General features: G+C 47.8%; 1 protein-coding gene across 2 annotated transcripts; it reads right to left on the reverse strand.

Moving 5' to 3' along the window:
* Nucleotides 1–613: 613 nt before the first annotated feature.
* On the reverse strand, nt 614–18,497 carry ETS2 (ETS proto-oncogene 2, transcription factor). 2 transcript variants are annotated; one of them, XM_037014671.2, is made up of 10 exons: nt 18,266–18,497; nt 14,352–14,423; nt 11,675–11,786; nt 10,419–10,538; nt 9,870–10,070; nt 8,288–8,371; nt 6,681–6,902; nt 5,521–5,784; nt 3,710–3,828; nt 614–2,839 (listed from the first exon to the last, which is right to left on the reverse strand). In XM_037014671.2, the coding sequence occupies exons 2-10, from the start codon at nt 14,421–14,423 to the stop codon at nt 2,624–2,626; spliced, it is 1,410 nt and encodes a 469-aa protein (XP_036870566.1). In that variant the 5' UTR covers nt 18,266–18,497; the 3' UTR covers nt 614–2,623. The 2 variants fall into 2 exon arrangements, with proteins under 2 accessions (XP_036870566.1, XP_017500641.1); XM_017645152.3 differs by lacking the exon at nt 18,266–18,497 and adding an exon at nt 14,856–16,095.
* Between the last annotated feature and the right edge of the window lie 173 nt (nt 18,498–18,670).

The following is an 18,670-nucleotide window of genomic DNA, read 5'->3' on the forward strand; positions in this document are numbered from 1 at the left end:
GAGGAGGGTGGGGAGCAGAGAATGGGGGAACCCCTGGCATGTAGTGTGTTTGTTGACTTCCATGGTGTAAGTACCCTCATCACACCAAGTTCAAGCTACCAGTATGTCACTGACTCGAAGCTGGGAAGAGATGCGCACCATCAGTGTTTGCTAGCCTGTGGGGAGCTCCAGCACACATTGACAGAATCTACCCATGTTTCTTGGTGTCCTCACTAATTTTGAGGAGTGGAACCAGTTTGATAACAGGTGTCCTAGGACCATCACCCTCACGGCGGGTAAATCACCTCAGCAACATTAGAACTCTGGAATGTGGCCTCAACGACAAAAGTCCTTGAACCTCAAACTTTAATGTTCTTCCCATATATATTCTAAAATCTCTTTTTGCTGGCAAAGACCCTTGCATCTTTCTATTCTAATCCCTTCTTAGATGTGGTTTTCACTTGAACGAACTTTTTGGGAATTCCTTCAGGAAGGGCTCAGGGCCGGTTCCAGCTCCATCAGGACAGCTCAGCGCCTGAAAGCCACCGAGCAGATGATGGATCTGAGCCGAACATCCTCACTCCCTCTCCTCCATGTTGGGTGGGGAGAAAGAATGAGGCCTCTGACAAGGAGGAATTGTATCAACAAAATACTTTATTTGAGGAAGAAAAGACCAAATTAGAAAATTTTTATACTTAAGTTCTGTTCATTACCATGCCAAAGGTTTATAACGGCCTTTAGTTTCCATTAACTACTAGTTTGAACTCCATGCAACTGCCAGCTTTGGTCCATACAAAAGCCAATGCTGGCAATTCCATGGGGTTCAACCCCGTATAAAATAAACCACTGGTGAACATTTCTTTCAGCAGCACGATGTTCTCATTCAAGAGTCTGTTGATGTTATAAACAGATGTCCTAGCGATAAACAGGCCCGCTCGAGAGAAACATCCTGTGCCGACAGACCCGGGGGATGGTCTTGGGTGGGTGCTGAGACCTGAGTCACCCCAGGTCCGGCTTGCCCGTCCCAGCACACCCTGCCACCGCCTGCTGTCCTCTCACACTGCTAGGAAGCATGTCTGATTCGAAACCAACTCGACTTGACCATTTACAAAGTCCGGGAATACATGCTGACCAGGTGCCCCTTTGAAACGACTACAATACAAAAGCCTCCGTTGTGACTGAAACATTTTCTGCATGTGAACTACGCCAAGGCCTTCTCTTTGCCATCTTGTTGGCGCCCTGCCCGCCTCTGGGCATTCTGCATCCAATAACATGAGAAGACAGCCACCTTGTTGTGGAAGCTGAACAGAAAGGAGTAGCGTGGTGCCCAGGCAGCCCTAAGACTCGGCAGGTGAACAAGGATGGGACAAACCATGCTTCATTCATACCAACGGGTTTAATAAAAACTTGCCCTGCTCTCTCCACCTCCCCCCTCTACCCCAACCTCAGCTCTATACAATAGGCTTAGCTTTACATGGAGCTGAGATAAAAATAAAGCTTTCTTACATACAAATTACATTTTTTTCCCAGTGAACTACTATTGCAGTAAAAATAGCTGCTACATAAATCCCTCCTGATCTCTGAAAGGGAGTCGCCTATTACCAAAAATAGCATTCTTATTTTAATCATACAGAATAATTTGCAGTGTGGAGGTGGGGCACGGGAAGGAAATGGTTGCCCAGGGGAGGTCAGTCGTTGGGGAAACATAGCTGAACTAAAAAATAAAGTAAGTTTTGTGTATAAATTGATTTAAAGGCATACATAGAAATGGAAAACATATGCCATTTGTCAAGAAAAATACTGCTTTATAGCTTTTACATTACAGTTGAAGGAGAAAGCAGAGGCCAGATGTGCCCCCAGATAATAACATTAAGATTTTTATAAAAATTCCCAAATGTACAGAGTCCTTGCCAGATAATAACCCAGGCAAAACAAAAGACAAAACATAACAAAACCAGGGATTAATCCTCTTAGAACTTACTCCTGTTGGCATATTAAATGCAAATGAACATACGTCACAACTTCACTTAGCCGGCCCTAGGCAAATGACACATTTGCAAAATGCCTTATGTGCTCTTGAAAACTGGAATAAACATTGAATGTCTGCGTTCTTATTTCACAGAGTTATATAATTACTTTAAATTATAATATACAATTTCTGTTAAATAGGACTTAGAGAATTTCAGTAACAATTAAGATTACAATCCTATATACAAACTAATGTCAGAAATGGCACAATTGTCTCCTTGCAACCTCCAGCCCCTCTGAACCAATGAGCTGCTTTTGTACTCGGGATTCCTGGTTGAAAAGGCAAAAGAAAATCAAAAAACCTGTGAGTCCACAACATGGTCGCTCCTTTGAGAATATCCAACAGTCGGAACATGCCTGTCACACGGACCACTTGGAGCCACGTGTCTCCCTGGCCCTTCTTTGTCGGCCATTCTAAGGTAACAGCATCATAAATAGCGTTTTCCTGTCAGCAGGCTTCAGGAGCAAGAAACGGTGCTGCTCTTGGTGAAGAACCACAGGTTCAGATGAAATAAGGCCACTGCTTCTTGGCGGCTTTCCTGGACATGCTCAATCCCACCCTCCAGGGTCCTTGGAACAGTCAGTCAGACGGCCCCCTCTCGGCCCTATGGGGGCCTCAGTCCTCCGTGTCCGGCTGGACACCCAGGATGGCGTGCAGCTCCTCGGGCGTGAACCCCAGCAAGTTCTGCAGGTCGCACACGAAGCGGTACACGTAGCGCTTCCCTGACGTCTTGTGGATGATGTTCTTGTCGTAGTAATAGCGTAAGCCCCGGCTCAGCTTCTCATAGTTCATCTTGGGCTTGTTTTTCCTCTTTCCCCACCGGCGGGCCACCTGTGGCAGACACGGATGGAGCAGAGCTCAACTCAATGGGATAAGGAGGCGATGTGAATGAGCTGCTCCAGGGAGAACAGACCCCGCAGCAGGGACACAGGTGCAATATCTTCCTTTGTGTGCCAGAAGCCGCAACCCTTGGGTGCTTCTCTGAGGCTGGGGTTGCAGATGCGGGAGTGAGGTGCTCCACTCCCAGCTTAGTCTGGTACAGGGTGCCCAAGGCCTCTGGCTAGGCAGAACTTCCCGGGAGCCCAGGGCTGGGGATCAGGAGATCCCGACACGAGGGAAGTACTGTGTCTCTTCCTGGGGTTCCCATTCCACCCACCCCAGTGTGCAGTTGCTGAGTGGGATTCTGAGCCATGTGACGTCACCCATTCCCCAATGCTCTACTTCCCAAGGGAATCAGGGAGGTGACAGATGGCACCCTTCCGGGGCCAGAGACCAAAAGCTTCTCTAATGCTTGCCCTCAGCCTTCTCCTCTGGCCAGGGCTGCAGCTGAGGAGCATGAAGCCCACTGGCGGGCCAGCATGGAGCTACCAGATGCTCATTCCCTGCTGTGGGAAAGGCAAATTTCCTAAGGCCTTCTCACATGGTCAGGAGAGAGCCTCAGTGTACTGCTGGCCCCTTTTTATTAGATGACAGAGCAGGACGGTGGAACCCGCCCAGTGCCGCTGTGCACAACCAGAGGACACATCAGTATCAAGGAAGCAAGGACTCCTGGATTCCTGACAGTTAGGAAAGCCATGTGCAGAAGTGTTCTCATTTGTGCTGGTGAACCCTCTCTTGTGCCCAGAGCATTGAATTTGTGAGCCCAAAGCGATGAAATCAGGTTTCAGAGCCCAGAGACTGACTTCCCAGGCCTGGCCATACCTCATCGGGGTCAGCGAGCTTAAACTCCCATCCGTCCCCGGTCCAGCTGATGAATGGCTGGCAGGATTTGTCGGAGAGCAATTCCAGGAGAAACTGCCACAGCTGAATAGGTCCACTGCCTGGGTAGAGGGGTGGATTACATTGTGGTGGATTTAAAATACGGCCTGAGGAAGGTGAGCCCCAACCCTAGACTGGCACGGCCGCGAGGTACACGCAGCTGCTGGCGGCAGGCCTGACACTCAATGGGATGAGGCAAGACACTGACACCGAGGTCTTCCCCACCCCTCCTACTCTTGGAGAAGATGTCACTCAGCCCTTGATTTCTGGGTTTGGTTTTTCTGGAGGAAAAAAACTCAGGCCCACAACTTTGGCATTCAAATACCTCACCCTGCTTAAGTGTTCCTTATGTAATAATTTTCAAGGTTTATTTTCAGGAACCCCCAGTGGGATGGGGTGGGGCAGTGGGAGGGGTGTTGCCCCCCAGAATGAAGCATGTCATTTATGAATCACATCCATAGCTTTCCTGCAAAATGACGGTGAGCAAACTGCTTAATCTAAGACTAGGTCCACTCAACAGCCTTATATGGGCATTTGGGGTCATAGCCACAACTCGCCTCACCACATCTGTTTGGTGAGGTACGCTTTGCAAAGTGCTTCCCGTGTCCCTTTTCTCCATTAATATTAGAACTGCCGCCTTGTGAAGGGAATATCCCCCCATGGTGCTGTTTTAAAGATGAGGACGAAGAGGTGGCTTGGAGGCCAGGCTGCTTGCCCTGGATCTCATGCTCATCAAACAGCTGTTCGCCCGAGATGCAATGGCCTGCTCAGTAAGGCTCTGCTGCTCCAGCACCAAGAACAGGAGTTCTGGAACCAGACAGAACTGAGTTGTGACCAGGGCTGTCTACCTCTGAGCCGATTCCCCATCTGTAAAATGGGTTAATATCACCACCTGTGTGTGCTGGGCTGTCCTGACGACTGTGGACCACGGATATGCCTAGGTAACCACAGAGAGGTGGCAGTGAACAAAAAGGTAACTAATATTGACATGAACAGCACCAACACCATAGCTGTTCATTGTCTTGTCGGGTTCTGACTCCCAGGTACAAAAACCACAACAGTTTTCACACCCTCTATGTGTATTTTAACACAATTCTGTTTGAGATGACAGGGGAAAAAAAGGGTATCTGCATTCTTATTTTAACCTATTGCTTTTAAAAAGTAGTTTCTTTTTCAATCCAGTGGCTCCATATGGTCAAAATATGAAAAAAAGCATATTTAAGGACACATGAAGCAATGAAAAAAATCTCAGTATTTTTGCCAAAGTACTGGATTCTAAAAACAGCTTTAATATTTGTCCCTTGCCTAGAATAGCCTTTGCCCAAATCTTAAAAATAAGATGGGTTTTGGAAGCAAGAAAAGGTAAACAGTCCCGGTGTTATTTAAGGCCGGCCCTGCCGCTCCTCCGTGAGCCAGCCCACATTCTTTGAAATTCCTGGAGTGGTGAGTCAGAGCCAGAGCCTCCACAGGCCAGGCGCCCTGCTCCCCCTCCTCTCCAGGATGGCCAGGCACATCCCAGCTGTGGGAGCAGCCCGTGGGACTTTCATCTGCACCCCCGAGCTCCATACAAACTTCCTGCAAGGTCAGCCTCTTTAGAATTCAGGGACACAACTCTCTTGGATCCCAGATTACACCCCATGCGTAAGATGTGGGGTCTAATGCAATGTGTTCAGACCAGACCCACCCTTGATGGAAGCACTGAAGCTAGGCAGGGTGCAGGGCGGAGATGGGGAGAATGGGCACTGCAAGCTCACCTGTGAAGCCGGCTAGCACGGCCGCAGGTATAACTGGTTTGCCTTGCTCCACCGGGTCGCTCCTCTCTTGGATGTAATCCTTGAACGACATGGTTGGCTTGCTGAGGCAGAGCGACTGGCTGCAGTCATCTTCGAAGCTCTCAAAGGAAGGCACCCGCTGTACATCCAGCAGCGATGACTGGCTGTTCCAGGACTGCAGCAGCGACTCGGAGCTCTCAAAGCTGTCTGCGCCATTCTCAGGGGGGTCGTGGTCTCTGGGCTTCCCTGCAGACAACCAGGAACAAACTTTGACTCCTGTGGGCCAACGAAATGCCCAGTGCTACTGAGTCCTAAGTAACTGCAGAGTGATCCTAGGCTTGAACATAGCATCAAGGCCAACCACCCCCATTCAGCCACATACCCTTCTGGGCTGAATTACATGGAGCTTTCTCAGCACTCTTAAGCATCACTTCTTATGTTAACTCTAGTATACAACTAAATCAAATGGAGCCTCATGGAATGGAGTACTATACAACAATGAAAAACGACAAATGGCTAGATTCCAGACATAACGATAGGCAAAAGAAACGCAAAAGAACACATATGGTATGATTCCATTTATATCATCATTCAAGAACAGGAAAACCTAATCTACGATGATCACAATCAAGACAGTAGTGTCTCTTAGGGACAAGATGCTATTGACTGGGGAGAGGTATGAGGGAACCATCTCTATCTCCAGCTGTGTGGCTATTATCTAGGTGATATATATTAAAATCCAACCAGTTGTGCAACCTGAGATTTGGGCACTGCATATGTACAGCTCCGTAAAAAGAAATGTGTCACATTCTTACATTCTCTCCCAAGTATAGAAATGCCATATGCTTACAATCTCTCCCCATATATACCATTGGTTGGAGGAATCTAGCCCCAAGAGCAGGGACCGTGTCTTGTTTACTTGGTACCCTCAGCGTGCAGACCAGAGCCTGAGCTTGCTGAGTGAATCCATCACTTGCAACAGTGACCTACAGTCACTGAGAACACAGAGGCGTCCTCTGACCAGCTTCAATGGCTGAACACAGGACACGCTCATCGAAAAGCTCATGTCACTGTCTGACAGTGGCTCCCAGGATCAAACCACCAGTCCTACTGAGAGGAGTACTCAGAAGCTCCGATCTTACCAGGACCATTGGTGAGCAGGTTCAAGTTGCTGCCTGCGAAGTCCTGGCTGACGGGGCAGTAGTTGACACTGACAGTGTTGAGTCGTGACTTGGAGAGCATCTGAAAATCCGGCTCCGAGCTGAGCACACTGGGCGCAGAGGATGCTGGGCACACGTCCAGGAGACTGCCTTTGCTGTAGTTCTGGGTCTGCATTCCATAAGGCGCCTGTTCCACACCAAAACCTGGAACAGAACCATCGGATGGCAGAGCTATTAAGCTATAGTAGTGTGTAATTAGAGACCCTCTCTGCCCTGCAACCAAATCAAACATGGAAAGTTCTGCATGCCCCAGCCCACCCCAAAACCTCAGTGGAAATGTGGGCTTTGGAAGGTAGGTCTCCCACTAACTGTTCTTCTCAAACCATTCATGTTCTCAGCCAATAAGCTCTTTTCCAAAATGCCTGCTGCCTCTGGGCCCAAGACACAATGCCTCAATGTCAGTATAGTTGACCCTTGAACAAAACAGGTCTGAACTATGCAGAGTCCACTTATAAGTGGATTTTTAAAAATAAATATATTGGACACCTTTTAGAGATTTGCAACAATTTGAGAAAACATTTTCTTTTTGCTAGCTTACTTTATTGTGAGAATTATATATAGTATATAATACATACAACATACAATCTATGTGTAATTGACTATTTATGTTATCAGTAAGGCTTCCAGTCAACAGTAGGCTATTTGTAGTAAGTTTTTGGGGGAGTCAAAAGTTATATCTGGATTTTCAACTGTGCAGGAGTCAGGTGCCCCTAATTGTGCTCTGGTCAATGCACAGATAGGACAAGCCACTTGTGCAATTCACTCAAGGGTCAACTGTGCTTCCATTGGTCTAGTTTATCCAGTGCATTCACATGACCCTCAGGTGACAGTGTTCACTGGCTCGTTCAGCTTTCAAGCAAACCAAGGCTCAGAAAGACTGGGATTTGCTACCCGGTGTGTGACTCATAAGGGAAGAGCCACAGTACCCTCCCACCCATGCTGGCTAGGGGGAACACCCATAATCTATGCTTGCCAGTGTCAGCCAGACAATTCCTCAAACTCCAAAGTTCACAGCAAGCTGAGTATTGCTTTCCACATACTCCTGGGCCAGCCCTTCTACCCCTTTTTTTGTGCTAGATCAGCTTACTCCATTCCACCCCCTGCTCCATGAATAGCCTGCACGAGCTCTGGCCAATGCACAGATAGTACAAGCCACTTGTGCAATGTTAGATTTTCTGGCTGCCATGTTAAAAAACTAAAAAGAGGTGAAAGTAATTTTAGTATTTTATTTGACCTAATACTAACCATTATCATTTCAACACATAATCAATGCTTTACAAATTATTAAGGAGATATTTTACATTCTTTGTTTCATACTAAGATTTTCTAATCTGGTGTGCATTATATTCTCACCGCACGTTTCAGTGTGGACCAGCCCCATTTCAAGTGCTCAGTAAGTCAACAGCCCATATGGCCACCATAGGGGACACCTCAGGTCTAACTGTGCCTTCAGACCTTCCATTAGGGAGTCCAAATCTAACAAGAAAACTTAAAACCAAACTCTAAAGGGCAGAATCAATTGGACTGACCTAATGTATTGCTATTAATCCAGTGAGGAACTGAGTTGAGGTATGAGTTTTCTTCATACTGATCTTCTGTCCTTTCTTGGTTTTCTAAAAAATAGACAAAAGAGACATACGATTGCAAACAGAGGTTAAAACTATGCAAGAAGTTACTTTCTGACGTACTGTTATATGGTTATTCTGGAATACCTAAACGCATTTAGTGCCTCCCATTTAGTCCAACGGTATCCCACGTCATTAGCTCTTTGTAGAAAAACTAGAGATAGCAGAATGTTTTTCCAATAACTAGAAAAAGTTTTCCAAAGTGAACACTGTCACCGGCAAAGCTAAAATGTTCTAAAGCCTGAATGGAATCATCTAGACTGTGTAATTAGTTCATCCATGCAGTCAACAAATAGGTAAACACTTACGAAATACCACCTACATCAGGGGCTGGGAATACAGCGGATTAAGAAAATGGACAAAGTTCCTGCCCTGGGAAGGCTATGGTCCATCGCTCCGAACCCTGAAGCTTCTCCAGGGTGAGTGCCTGCAAAGGGAGGTCTGCAGTGGTGGGAGTCAGTGAGGGCCACCCATGGCCAGAACTTGGAAAGGGAAAAAATGGTTGGGTTTCCCTGTGTAGCTTACTTCCTACAAACACACTTAACCACACACACACCCACAAACCCAGACCCACACACTCACACCCCGAGTAATGGCAAAGAGGCCCAAATTGCCAGTGAACAGATTCACCAGAAGCCTGTCAGGTCAGACCAGACCAAGTTCAGGGAAAATTGGGGGTCTAGGTTTGCCTGGTCCTCAGAAGCCATAACTACCAAGAGCTGGTGGGTAAATCCTAAGGTCTTTTGAAGATTTCCAAGTCCATAACAGAAGAAGTCGAAACATAGTATTTAAAATCAATTAAATAGGAATATTTCTCTGGACCCTATGGACAGGTTAATTTTCTTGTATTTTTAACTTGATTTCCTCCGTATAGTTTTTCTTCTTTTTTGACTCATTGTGTTTTTAACATTGGTTTCAATGCTCTTTTAAGGTCTAAATAAAGACTTTCTACATGATTAGAGTTCTTTTGCTCAGCAGCTTGTTTCTGTATAACATGTCAGTGGGTAAATATGTATCAATTAATTCTGCACTTTTAAACACGTGAAACATGAAATAACATTCTCTCTGTTGGATTCCATTTGGTCTTAGGAAAATTCACTGTTTGCCAGGGCTGGTCCAAGTAAAGGCTCCCTTTCCTTGGGGGTGAATTTACTCCTTTCGCTTCTATAAGGTGAGCCTCAAATCATGGTGATCCTTGCTGCCTCCACATCTGAGCCAACACGTCCTCCTCTGACAGTGGCCGCCTGAAAACAGGGACCAAGTCAGTGACTCAGGCGCCTGCCTTGTGGCTATACTCCATGCCATACACACACATACTTAAGTGGACTCAGAATCTATAATCACCGCCACACACCTGACTCACTCTGGCGGCATTTTCAGGCACTTTGCTCTCTGTCACTTGGGACACTGACCCTGGGGTTTACAGCACTGCCCCCGCTTCCCTGCTCTGCCCTGCAAGGGGGGGGCCCAGGGGCTCAGCTGGTACCTTTGATCATCTGCTCCAGATGCTCCCAGAGAATGTCGCCCACAAAGTCAGGTGCCAGCTCCAGGAAACGCTCCTTGCCCAGGTTGCACAACACCTGGCCATTCATGCCGAACCTCTGGAGGTTCACGTTCACCAGACTGAACTCGTTGGTAGCCCAGAGAAGCCACTGGCACACTTGTTGCTCGGTCCACAGCCATGGGTCTACCGGGGAGGGAAGAAGACAGAACACACAAGAACACACAAGAGAACAGATGGAAGAAGGTGGTAAGACCAAGGTCAGCCCGATGCAGCCATACGGCCTACCAAAGGTCCATGGATCGAGCGAGTGCCGTGCAATATCACTTCCAAGACACTGACAACAGTGCTGGGATCGGTGCTCAGCTGACAGGGTGGAAATAAAAGTGGCTCAGGTGAACCACGTCTCTGCCACTCTTTGCAAGACGCCCATGACCATGCTTAAGAACTAAGTCATCTCAAGCAACTGCCATCCAGTTCATATGCCTCCTACAACACACACTCAGGAGAGCAGGTCTAAAGAGCAGGACTTACTCTTTGGAATGCCGAGGCGGCGCTGCTCCTTTTTGAAGCCACTGAAGGTAGCTTTCAAGGCTTGACTCATCACAGCCTTGCTGCATGGAGTTAACAGAGGCAATTCACAGTTGGTGGAATCTAGAAAGAAATCCCCAGGGGACATTAGGATGTCAAGCTGGCAACAGCAGATGGAAGAAACCTTAGTTTTCAGGGAAGGTCAGTTTTGATCCCAAACTTTGGCATCATGCCTCAAAAGAGTACAAATATTAAGAAAAACGTTTTTTTGTGGGTTTTTTTTGCCTGAAATTAAGAAAACATTACATATCTCCTAACTACACTTACTAAAAAATTAAAAATAAAACTCAAGCTATTTTTTTGTTTTGCAAAACTTCGTAAAGCAGTTATGCCTAGGTAAAATTTCCAAGTCTATTTAAAAATTTTACACAGTGCAAGAAATCGCATAGCTTCTGGTCAAAAGGGTTAAGGGATCATAAATGCATAACTTGGAAGTTACTCCCATTAAAATCAGCAGAGCATCATATGAACACACAGCACTGAGCAGTAGTACAGTCGGCACACCTTCAGTTTTTATCGAGAAACAATCTTTGGCTTCCCTCAGCAATTTCAAGAATGATAAATGACGAGCACATGATGGTGTGCTTATGAAAGCGTGTGTCTAATTAATTTTCTGGGTTGTATTTTCCAGCACCTACTTCATATGACAAAGCAATCTCTGGAATGTTTCCAACCAAGAACACTATCACAGCAATTGCAGAGGCTTTATCTGACATGCTCTTCTTTTAAAAAGAAACATGACATTAGGCCGTCCAGAAGTAAATACAGATCAGTAAAGATGAGCAAGAATAATCCGCTGCTCCAAAACTCCAGGGGTGGATGATCTAACTAACCCTGTGAACCCAGAATGAAAAGATGGGGTGCATTTTCATGGGCACTGGTCTGGCTTTGCAGAATGGACCTGGGACATGGGGTCTAGGCTTGCTGCAGGGTTGGAAGCCTCGTAAAGGAAATCTCAGGGGTTTCCCTGCCGTTTGCTAACCAGCAGGGCATTTGCTCTCACTGGGGTGCGTCTGGCAAGGGAAGACTTCAGAACTGTCATGCTCATAAAAATGCAAAACTGTCTCCTCCAGGTCCAGAGCCTCTATCTGACTCTCAAGATTCAAGATACCAACATTACCTATGAACTGTCATTTCTTTATTAACTGAACTGGGTAGGGAAAACATGCACAATTTGTCAAGTCTGAGTAACAAATTACCGTGACAAATTGAATCCAAGCCTGTTGGCACTTCTTGGAGTGTTTGTTCTTCATTTAGTGAGGGGAAAGCAGCAAATAGGGACCCATCAAAGGTGTCAAAGGCTGGCTGGCGCTGCAAAAACAGATGGAAAGAATACTGAAATGTAATACTTAACTTTAATTCCTATTTTGAAAGTGGTCTGTGGGTAGTCTTACCAATCTACCTGGATTAAACTGGCAACTAAAAAGCCACATATGGAATTGAGCAGTCAGTACTCCAAATGGGCCTCTAAAAAGGACCACTGAATCAACCCTGCAGAGTCAGAATGACTGGGAATTTATTTATTTAAAAATTTTTTTGTATCATTAATATACAATTACATGAACAACACTGTGGTTACTAGATTCCCCCCATTAACAAGTCCCCACCACATTCCCCTTTACAGTCACTGTCCATCAGTGTAGTAAGATGCTATAGAGTCACTACTTGTCTTTTCTGTGTTATACTGCCTTCCCTGTGCTGCCCCCCTACATTATGGGAATTTATTTTTAATAGCTTAATCAATTAATCAGTAAACATAATAGAACCTTAAAAGAACAGTGCTGGGAGAGACCTCAGAGACTGACTGGTCCAAACACCTGGCCCTTCGGCTACAGCAGAGAGAAATTCAGTCAGGCTGTGTGTGTAAGAAAAATGACCCTTGGCAAGGCAGTGTGAGAACTCAAAGCAGTAAAAAACTAAAGGCAAATGACTGAATGAAAACTGAACATCAAACAATGAAATAAGTTACTGTATCTGTGAAGCATTTATTTTTAAATGTTAACAAAGAAAACACTTTAGCTGAAACTAAATCACTTCCTCATCAATTCCAATGGTTCAGATAATACTAATACATGTGAGAAAATTCCTTAAAGTTTAATTTTATAAAAGTAACTGTATTAAAAAGAACTTCCCTCACCCCAATTGCCTAGTAAGTGGAACAATTTCCAAAGGAAATAGGTTTAAAGTTAAACAGCTTATGTGAAAGAAGAGGACAGATAAACAGAGAAAGATAAATCTGGCACTGTGTTGATTTCTGATAATCTCAACTAACATTTATGAAAGAAATAGCCCATTGTGTAAGACTCGTTCATTAGTAACAGATAAAGTCTTGATTCATCATTGCTTAACTCATTGAGGAAAACGTGAAGGCAGGCTCTATTTTTCCAATATAAACTGGAAATCCCATGTTATGTGTCATACAGTGACCCATCTGTTGAGTCATCAATAAAAGAAATGTGTAACACATTTACAAATAAAATTGGTTTGTGTGCTTGCTTTTTAGAAATGCAGAACAATGACGCATTACATAAGAGGGCAGGCAGAAGTTGGAGCTCAGCCAGAACCCTCAACACAATGAGTCCCCATGATGTTGCAGAGCCGTCCCCAAACCTAAGGCAATGAGAATCCGGCTACTCAACACCTCCAAGGGGAAAACCAGTCCAGCAAGTGGGAAACACTCAGTCATATTTCCAGACTATTTTATAGCTGTTATAATTTAGGTGAAATATCCAGATTTTAAAATTCCCACTAGCATTGCCCAGGTCATTAAGAAATGCCTTTCCTTTCCTGATTGTAAGTTCTTTTTTTAAAAATCAGGAAGCCAAAAGACATACCAGTTCGCATTATGAATTTCAACACATCAGTTTCAGCAATGACTGCTTCTTCTCCGAACCCAGACATTACATGCGCTTCATCAAATTCTTTTAATTTATGAAATAATTTTTCTTGCTAGGGGGTGTGGTTTCAAACTGAACCCCCGAATTTCCTGTAGTTTCTGCCACGCTGAAAACCTCTGACAATTAAACCAGAAAACTCCTTAGCTTGAAATCTGATGACTGTCTTAATACTCAAGAAAGAACCTGTACCAACTGTGGGCACTTGGGTTCTGACAGCCAGCCTTGTAATGATAGACGTGGGAAAATAAAACACGCCAGAGATACATCATTACACAAACACTAAGCCGGGAGGAGGCAAATCTGAAGTCCCGGCTTCTGAAGTGTGTTTACTACACAATGCTCAAAACAATCCAATCTCCATGTCACATTCAAAGCAGGCAAATGGAAAATTATCAGTCTGTGCTACTCAAGAATGTTCCCAAAAGGAATTAAGATAGAAGCTACATGAAATTTGTTTATTATGCAGCAGAAAGGCTCTTTCATCTTTAATTTGTTTTTTGGTTTACATCAACAGGCGTGGCTGTGCACTGTGTCAGTGAGAACAGGTGGCCTATGACACCGTGGGCACTGGCCCTTCTGATGGAAGCTGCAACAGCAGTTGGCCTGCCAGCCACTTCTCAGCTCTTTCCCCTCACCCAAGATAACTTCCTGGGTGGATAGAAAAGCAGCAGAGACGGCCTCTCCGGCTCTATTCTCTTGAGAATCCTAGGATTTTTCACCTGATAGGTATCTCAGAAATGAACCACAAAGGCCTCACCTTCTGCAAATTAAATGGTTTCATATCATGGAGGACAAGCACCAGGATATCCATGTTATAGACTAGAAAACTGAGGTCCGGAGACAGCCATAAAGAGCCCAGAGTCACACAGCCTGTAAATTAAAAAGCCAGGACTAGAACCTGTCCTTTGAGACCCAACACACTGTTTTTATCTCCTAGAGATTAAGTTTGCCAATTTTAAATTAAGACTTGCTCACTCACCTTGAGTGTCCCTCTGTAACTGTTAGACACAGGGGCCACCTGGTCCATGTTCTTGATTCCAAAATCATTCATCTTTTAAAAAAAGAAAAACGAAAGAGTCTTAAGACATAACAAATTAAGTATAGTTTTGAGAAGTCTTCATTGGGCTGCACCTGACTGGGTCTGCCAGGTTCTAGGGCATAAAAGGCCTTTCAAAACTGAATGCCAGGAATTCTTATTTAAAAGGCCCTTCTCACTACATAAGGAATTAAATAATGCTGATTCTCCACTCAATTCCACTTAGACAAGAGACACATAAATAAAGTTACTTTCTGACTGGCAGGTCAGAGCCTCCCACGGGAGCCCCGCTGGGTGAGCAGAGCAAGGGGACAGTGTCTCTCCAGGGCAGGAGTGGGAGGGACTGCTGTGCACTGCCATTTCCACGGTCAGCTCGGGGTGCTGGCTGAGGGGTTCTGGGGATACCATGGGCCACTTCAGCTGCACGGGAGCAGCCAGCTCACTCACCCTGGGAGCATAAAGCAAGCTACAGGGCGGCCTGCACCTGGCAGCTCTCGATTGAGGCTCGGAGGCCCCTCTTCTCGGCAAGCTCGGAGGACGCACACACCCAGGAAGAGAGAACGAGAGAGCCCTGCTTCAATCAAGCCCTCATGCACTGCCCAGAGCCTCCTGCGTGGAGTACACAAGCTCAAAGTATGTCTGCTTTACTTGTTGCGTGGCTGTGCATTTCGAAGGGCAGTCATGCTGATCACTGACCTGCCTCGCTTGCTTGGGTAAAGCAGGCTTATCCTACACCTGCGCTGACTGGTGTGGTGGCCACCAGCCGCGTCTGGCTACTGAGTGCTGGGCACATGGCCAGGGCAGACTGAGAAGGGCTCCGAATGTAACACACACACAGGATTTCCAAGATTTGTAGAAAAAGGTATGTAATATTTTGATGTATTCATTTAATTGAAATACACTGAAATTAAATTCACTTATTTTACTATTCTTAATATGGCTATTAGAAAATTTGTAGTTACATACATAGCTTGCAATTGGACCAGTGCTATAGTAGATTCAAAACTTATTTGGGGCTCTAAAATAAATTGTTCAACCAGGTAAGTGATATGTTAGTGTGTGAGAAAGGTGTTTAGATAATGCCATCAGTGTTAGAGAAAAAAACAGAGCAACTAAAACTCATTTTCAAATAACCTGAGTTAGCACTCAGGAGACTAATAACCCTCATCCCAGAGGCTACTCCGCAGCCTTCCGGCTTGCCGGCCAGGGACTGAAGGTTTGTAAGGACATTTTACGGGGTACCCCTAATTGCCCAGCCCTGTGGTCTCTACTGGGTGCTCACTCCCACCTGTTACAACAAAGAACTTTCGAGTAATTAAAATATTGTGCAATTTCTAGGACTTGCTGGAGGTGGCAAACAGCACGTTTTCCCATAACTACTTAATTCGAGTTTGTGCTTCCTTGCTTTCTCTTTATGATCAACATTATGGCTGAACCAGACCTCACACACACACACATACACACATAACACACGCCCTTGGCTGGGAGGCAGCGTGGGAGGAGAGAGTCTGGCCGCAGGGGAAGCAAGAGGCTCTGGAGAGGGCTGTTAAACCCTGAGAGGGTGGGAAATTGTCCTGGTGGCCAGAGGAAGCTGGAAAGCGCTGACAGTAAGAATCTCCACTTGGTGGACCATGTCATCCACATGCACTCAGAACCAGTATTCGCCTCCAATGACAGCCACACTGAGAGAACCCTTCTCACTAAGAGCTGTGTCCAAGCTGGGGACCCTGCATTCCACTTCCTTGAAGCTGCCTGACACCAGATTGGTAGATCTTACACGGCCCTAAGTGAGGCCGACGTCTAGTGACTTGCCCAGGACCACGCAGCTCCTGCAGGGGCTACTGAGGGACAAGCCCCAGTTGAGTACAGCCCCTAATCCTGAGCTCCTCTGTGAGCCAGGATAATGTGTGCCCAAAGGATGAGGCATATGGGGCCTTCTCCTACCACATCACTACAGAGCAGCCAGAGAGGAGGATACAAGTATTTTTAGACCAGGCTCCTGCTCACTCCTCTTTACCATGTGAAACGCTCCTTTATTTAGAGCTTTATGTCATGGATCTGGACCATCTAGGTCCTGCTATCTGTTGATTAAATAAACAAGCCTGAAACAGATGTGCACAATGAGAAGGTATCTTGACTGCTGTCAATCATTCCTCCTGAGCCTACTAGGACAGCTCTTTCTGTTCATTCAACTTGCAGACGACTTGCTGACTTTATTCTGCATTTTTCCAGCTTCACAGAGACGGGCAGAGAGTAGATGTGGAAAGCAATGGAGGAGCTTCGCCTGCTCTGTGCATAAATACTGGGAGAAATGGCAGTCCACCACTCCCACATAAAAAGCTGTAATTACTAGGATTCTTTCGTTGTCCAGCTTTTAATTTGTTGGCAAAAACCACATAGAGTCAAAGTGCTCTACCAGTGGTTTCAGGCAGACATATAACTAATGAAATTTAAGTTCATTTATTTCATTCCGTATGGCTTGTTAAGGTGACAGCCAGGCCAAGATTCTCCACATAAATCCATTTCAAATTTAAGTCCTGTTGATAGCTGCTTTTGAACAAAAAAAGGAAAAATGGCAGAAACGTATATGCTGAGAATGGTTAAATTTTAAAACGAGGAGAACTTGCCTGACAGCAGGACCCGTCTTGGTACAAGGGGGCCTGAGATCACTGTACAGATTGTACGCAGGTAAATATGAAAACCAGGCCCGCCCCCCAAACAACCCGTATGGCAAACCTTGTGAAGACTGGTTTGCTCTTTTCTTTGAAAGCTTTCAATTCAGCGAGAGGGATGACTAATCCCAGGAATGAGCGTTTGAGTATTTCCCTGCAGGGCGCACGGTGCTAACATTTACTGTCCTGTGATGTTACTCAGAATTTTAATAAACCTTAACTTGGAGATTTATCTCCCCGATCGGTGGCGGTGCGGACAGGCCGAAAGCGCAGAGGCGGGGCCGCTGTCCAGAACGATCACAACCTCTTACCCGAGAATGAAAGTAAATTACCTCAGTCTCCAAAGGGGGCTGCTCGCTCCTTACTTTCTAAGTAAGTGGGACGTCAGCTACTGGCTTAGGCTACTCTGCAACTGAATACAGGCCAATATAAAAAAGGCTTCTGTGCTTAAAAAAACCGAAATCCCCACACGCGCACAAACGCGGTTACGCCTTCATCCAAAATGCTTAAGACGAAAAAACAGGCAGCTCTGCGCCCCCACACCTCATTTCCGCGGCTGCCCACGCTCCCCCCGCAGGACCCAGGGCCCCGCGCCCGAAGCCCCGGCGCGCTCGCGGGGGGCTCGCCCACTCGCTCCTCGCTCGCCCGCCGCCCGGCCGGGCCCTGACCGCGGTCCGGCCGAGCAGGTGGCCGGGGCCGGCGCGTTTCCGGGAGCCGCGGCCGCGCAGGTGTGCGAGGCGCCGGCGCCCCAGACGCTCCGGGCCCGGCGCCCGGCGGCAGGCCGCCCGCGGAGCGGGTCGCCGGGCCCTCCCTGCAGTCCTGCCGGCGGCGGACGCGGGCAGCAGCCCCCCGGGCCCGCATCTCCTTTTCAAAACAAAAGCTGGAGAACCAGCCGGCGGCCCGGCGACCCGGGGACCCGAGTTCGCAGCGGCCCCGCCAGGCCCACCGCGCCGCGGCCGGCCCCGCCGCCCCGAAAACCGGCCGGAGCCGAACTCAGACACGCGACCCCCGAATCCCAGGAGTAGCCGCCGCCCCACCGGGACCCAGGCTGCGCGCGGGGTCCGGACCTCGGGCCACGCACGGCCCCCGTCCGGTCCGGGGTCCCCGGGAGGGCAGCCGGCGCTGGAGGGCGCTGTCCGCGGACCCCGCCACCCCGGACCCCGCCTCCCCGGACCCCGCTCTCACCGCGCCGCTTCGGGCAGGGCCGCCGGTGCTCGGGCCGGGCTCCGCGGGGCGCGCCGGGCACGGGCGAGGCGAAGGCGAGGGCGCCGGCGTGGGCGCAGGTCGGGCGCGGGTCCAGGCAGGGGTCCGGCGGGCTGGGCGCGGGAGGGAGGCTCCGGGCTCGGGGCTGGGGCCACACCGCACTCCGCGCCGCCCTGGAGGAAGTAACCGGCCTGTCCCCTCCGCGGCGCGCTCTTCAGGAGCCGGGGAGGCGGGAGGTGGGGGCGCGAGCGCAGGAGGGGAGGGGCGGGGCGGGGAGGCGGAGGGCCGCGGAGGGCGGGGGCTGGGGGGGAGAAGGGGGCGGGGAGGGAGGAGGGCTGCGGGGCGAGGCCGGCCTTCCCGCAGGCCCTGGCTCCGCCCGCTGTCACC

This window comes from Manis javanica, chromosome 3, assembly GCF_040802235.1.
Source record: "Manis javanica isolate MJ-LG chromosome 3, MJ_LKY, whole genome shotgun sequence".
In the NCBI taxonomy this organism is placed as follows: Eukaryota; Metazoa; Chordata; class Mammalia; order Pholidota; family Manidae; genus Manis; species Manis javanica.

Excerpts from the sequence above, each read along its gene's own strand:
- ETS2 (XM_037014671.2), bottom strand. The coding sequence starts at position 14,423 with ATGAATGATTTTGGAATCAAGAACATGGACCAGGTGGCCCCTGTGTCT. Across the intron at positions 10,539-11,674 it reads CTTGGATTCAATTTGTCACG|ATTCCACCAACTGTGAATTG; the intron begins GTAATTTGTTAC and ends ATTTCTTTCTAG. Across the intron at positions 6,903-8,287 it reads GATTAATAGCAATACATTAG|GTTTTGGTGTGGAACAGGCG; the intron begins GTCAGTCCAATT and ends GTTCTGTTCCAG.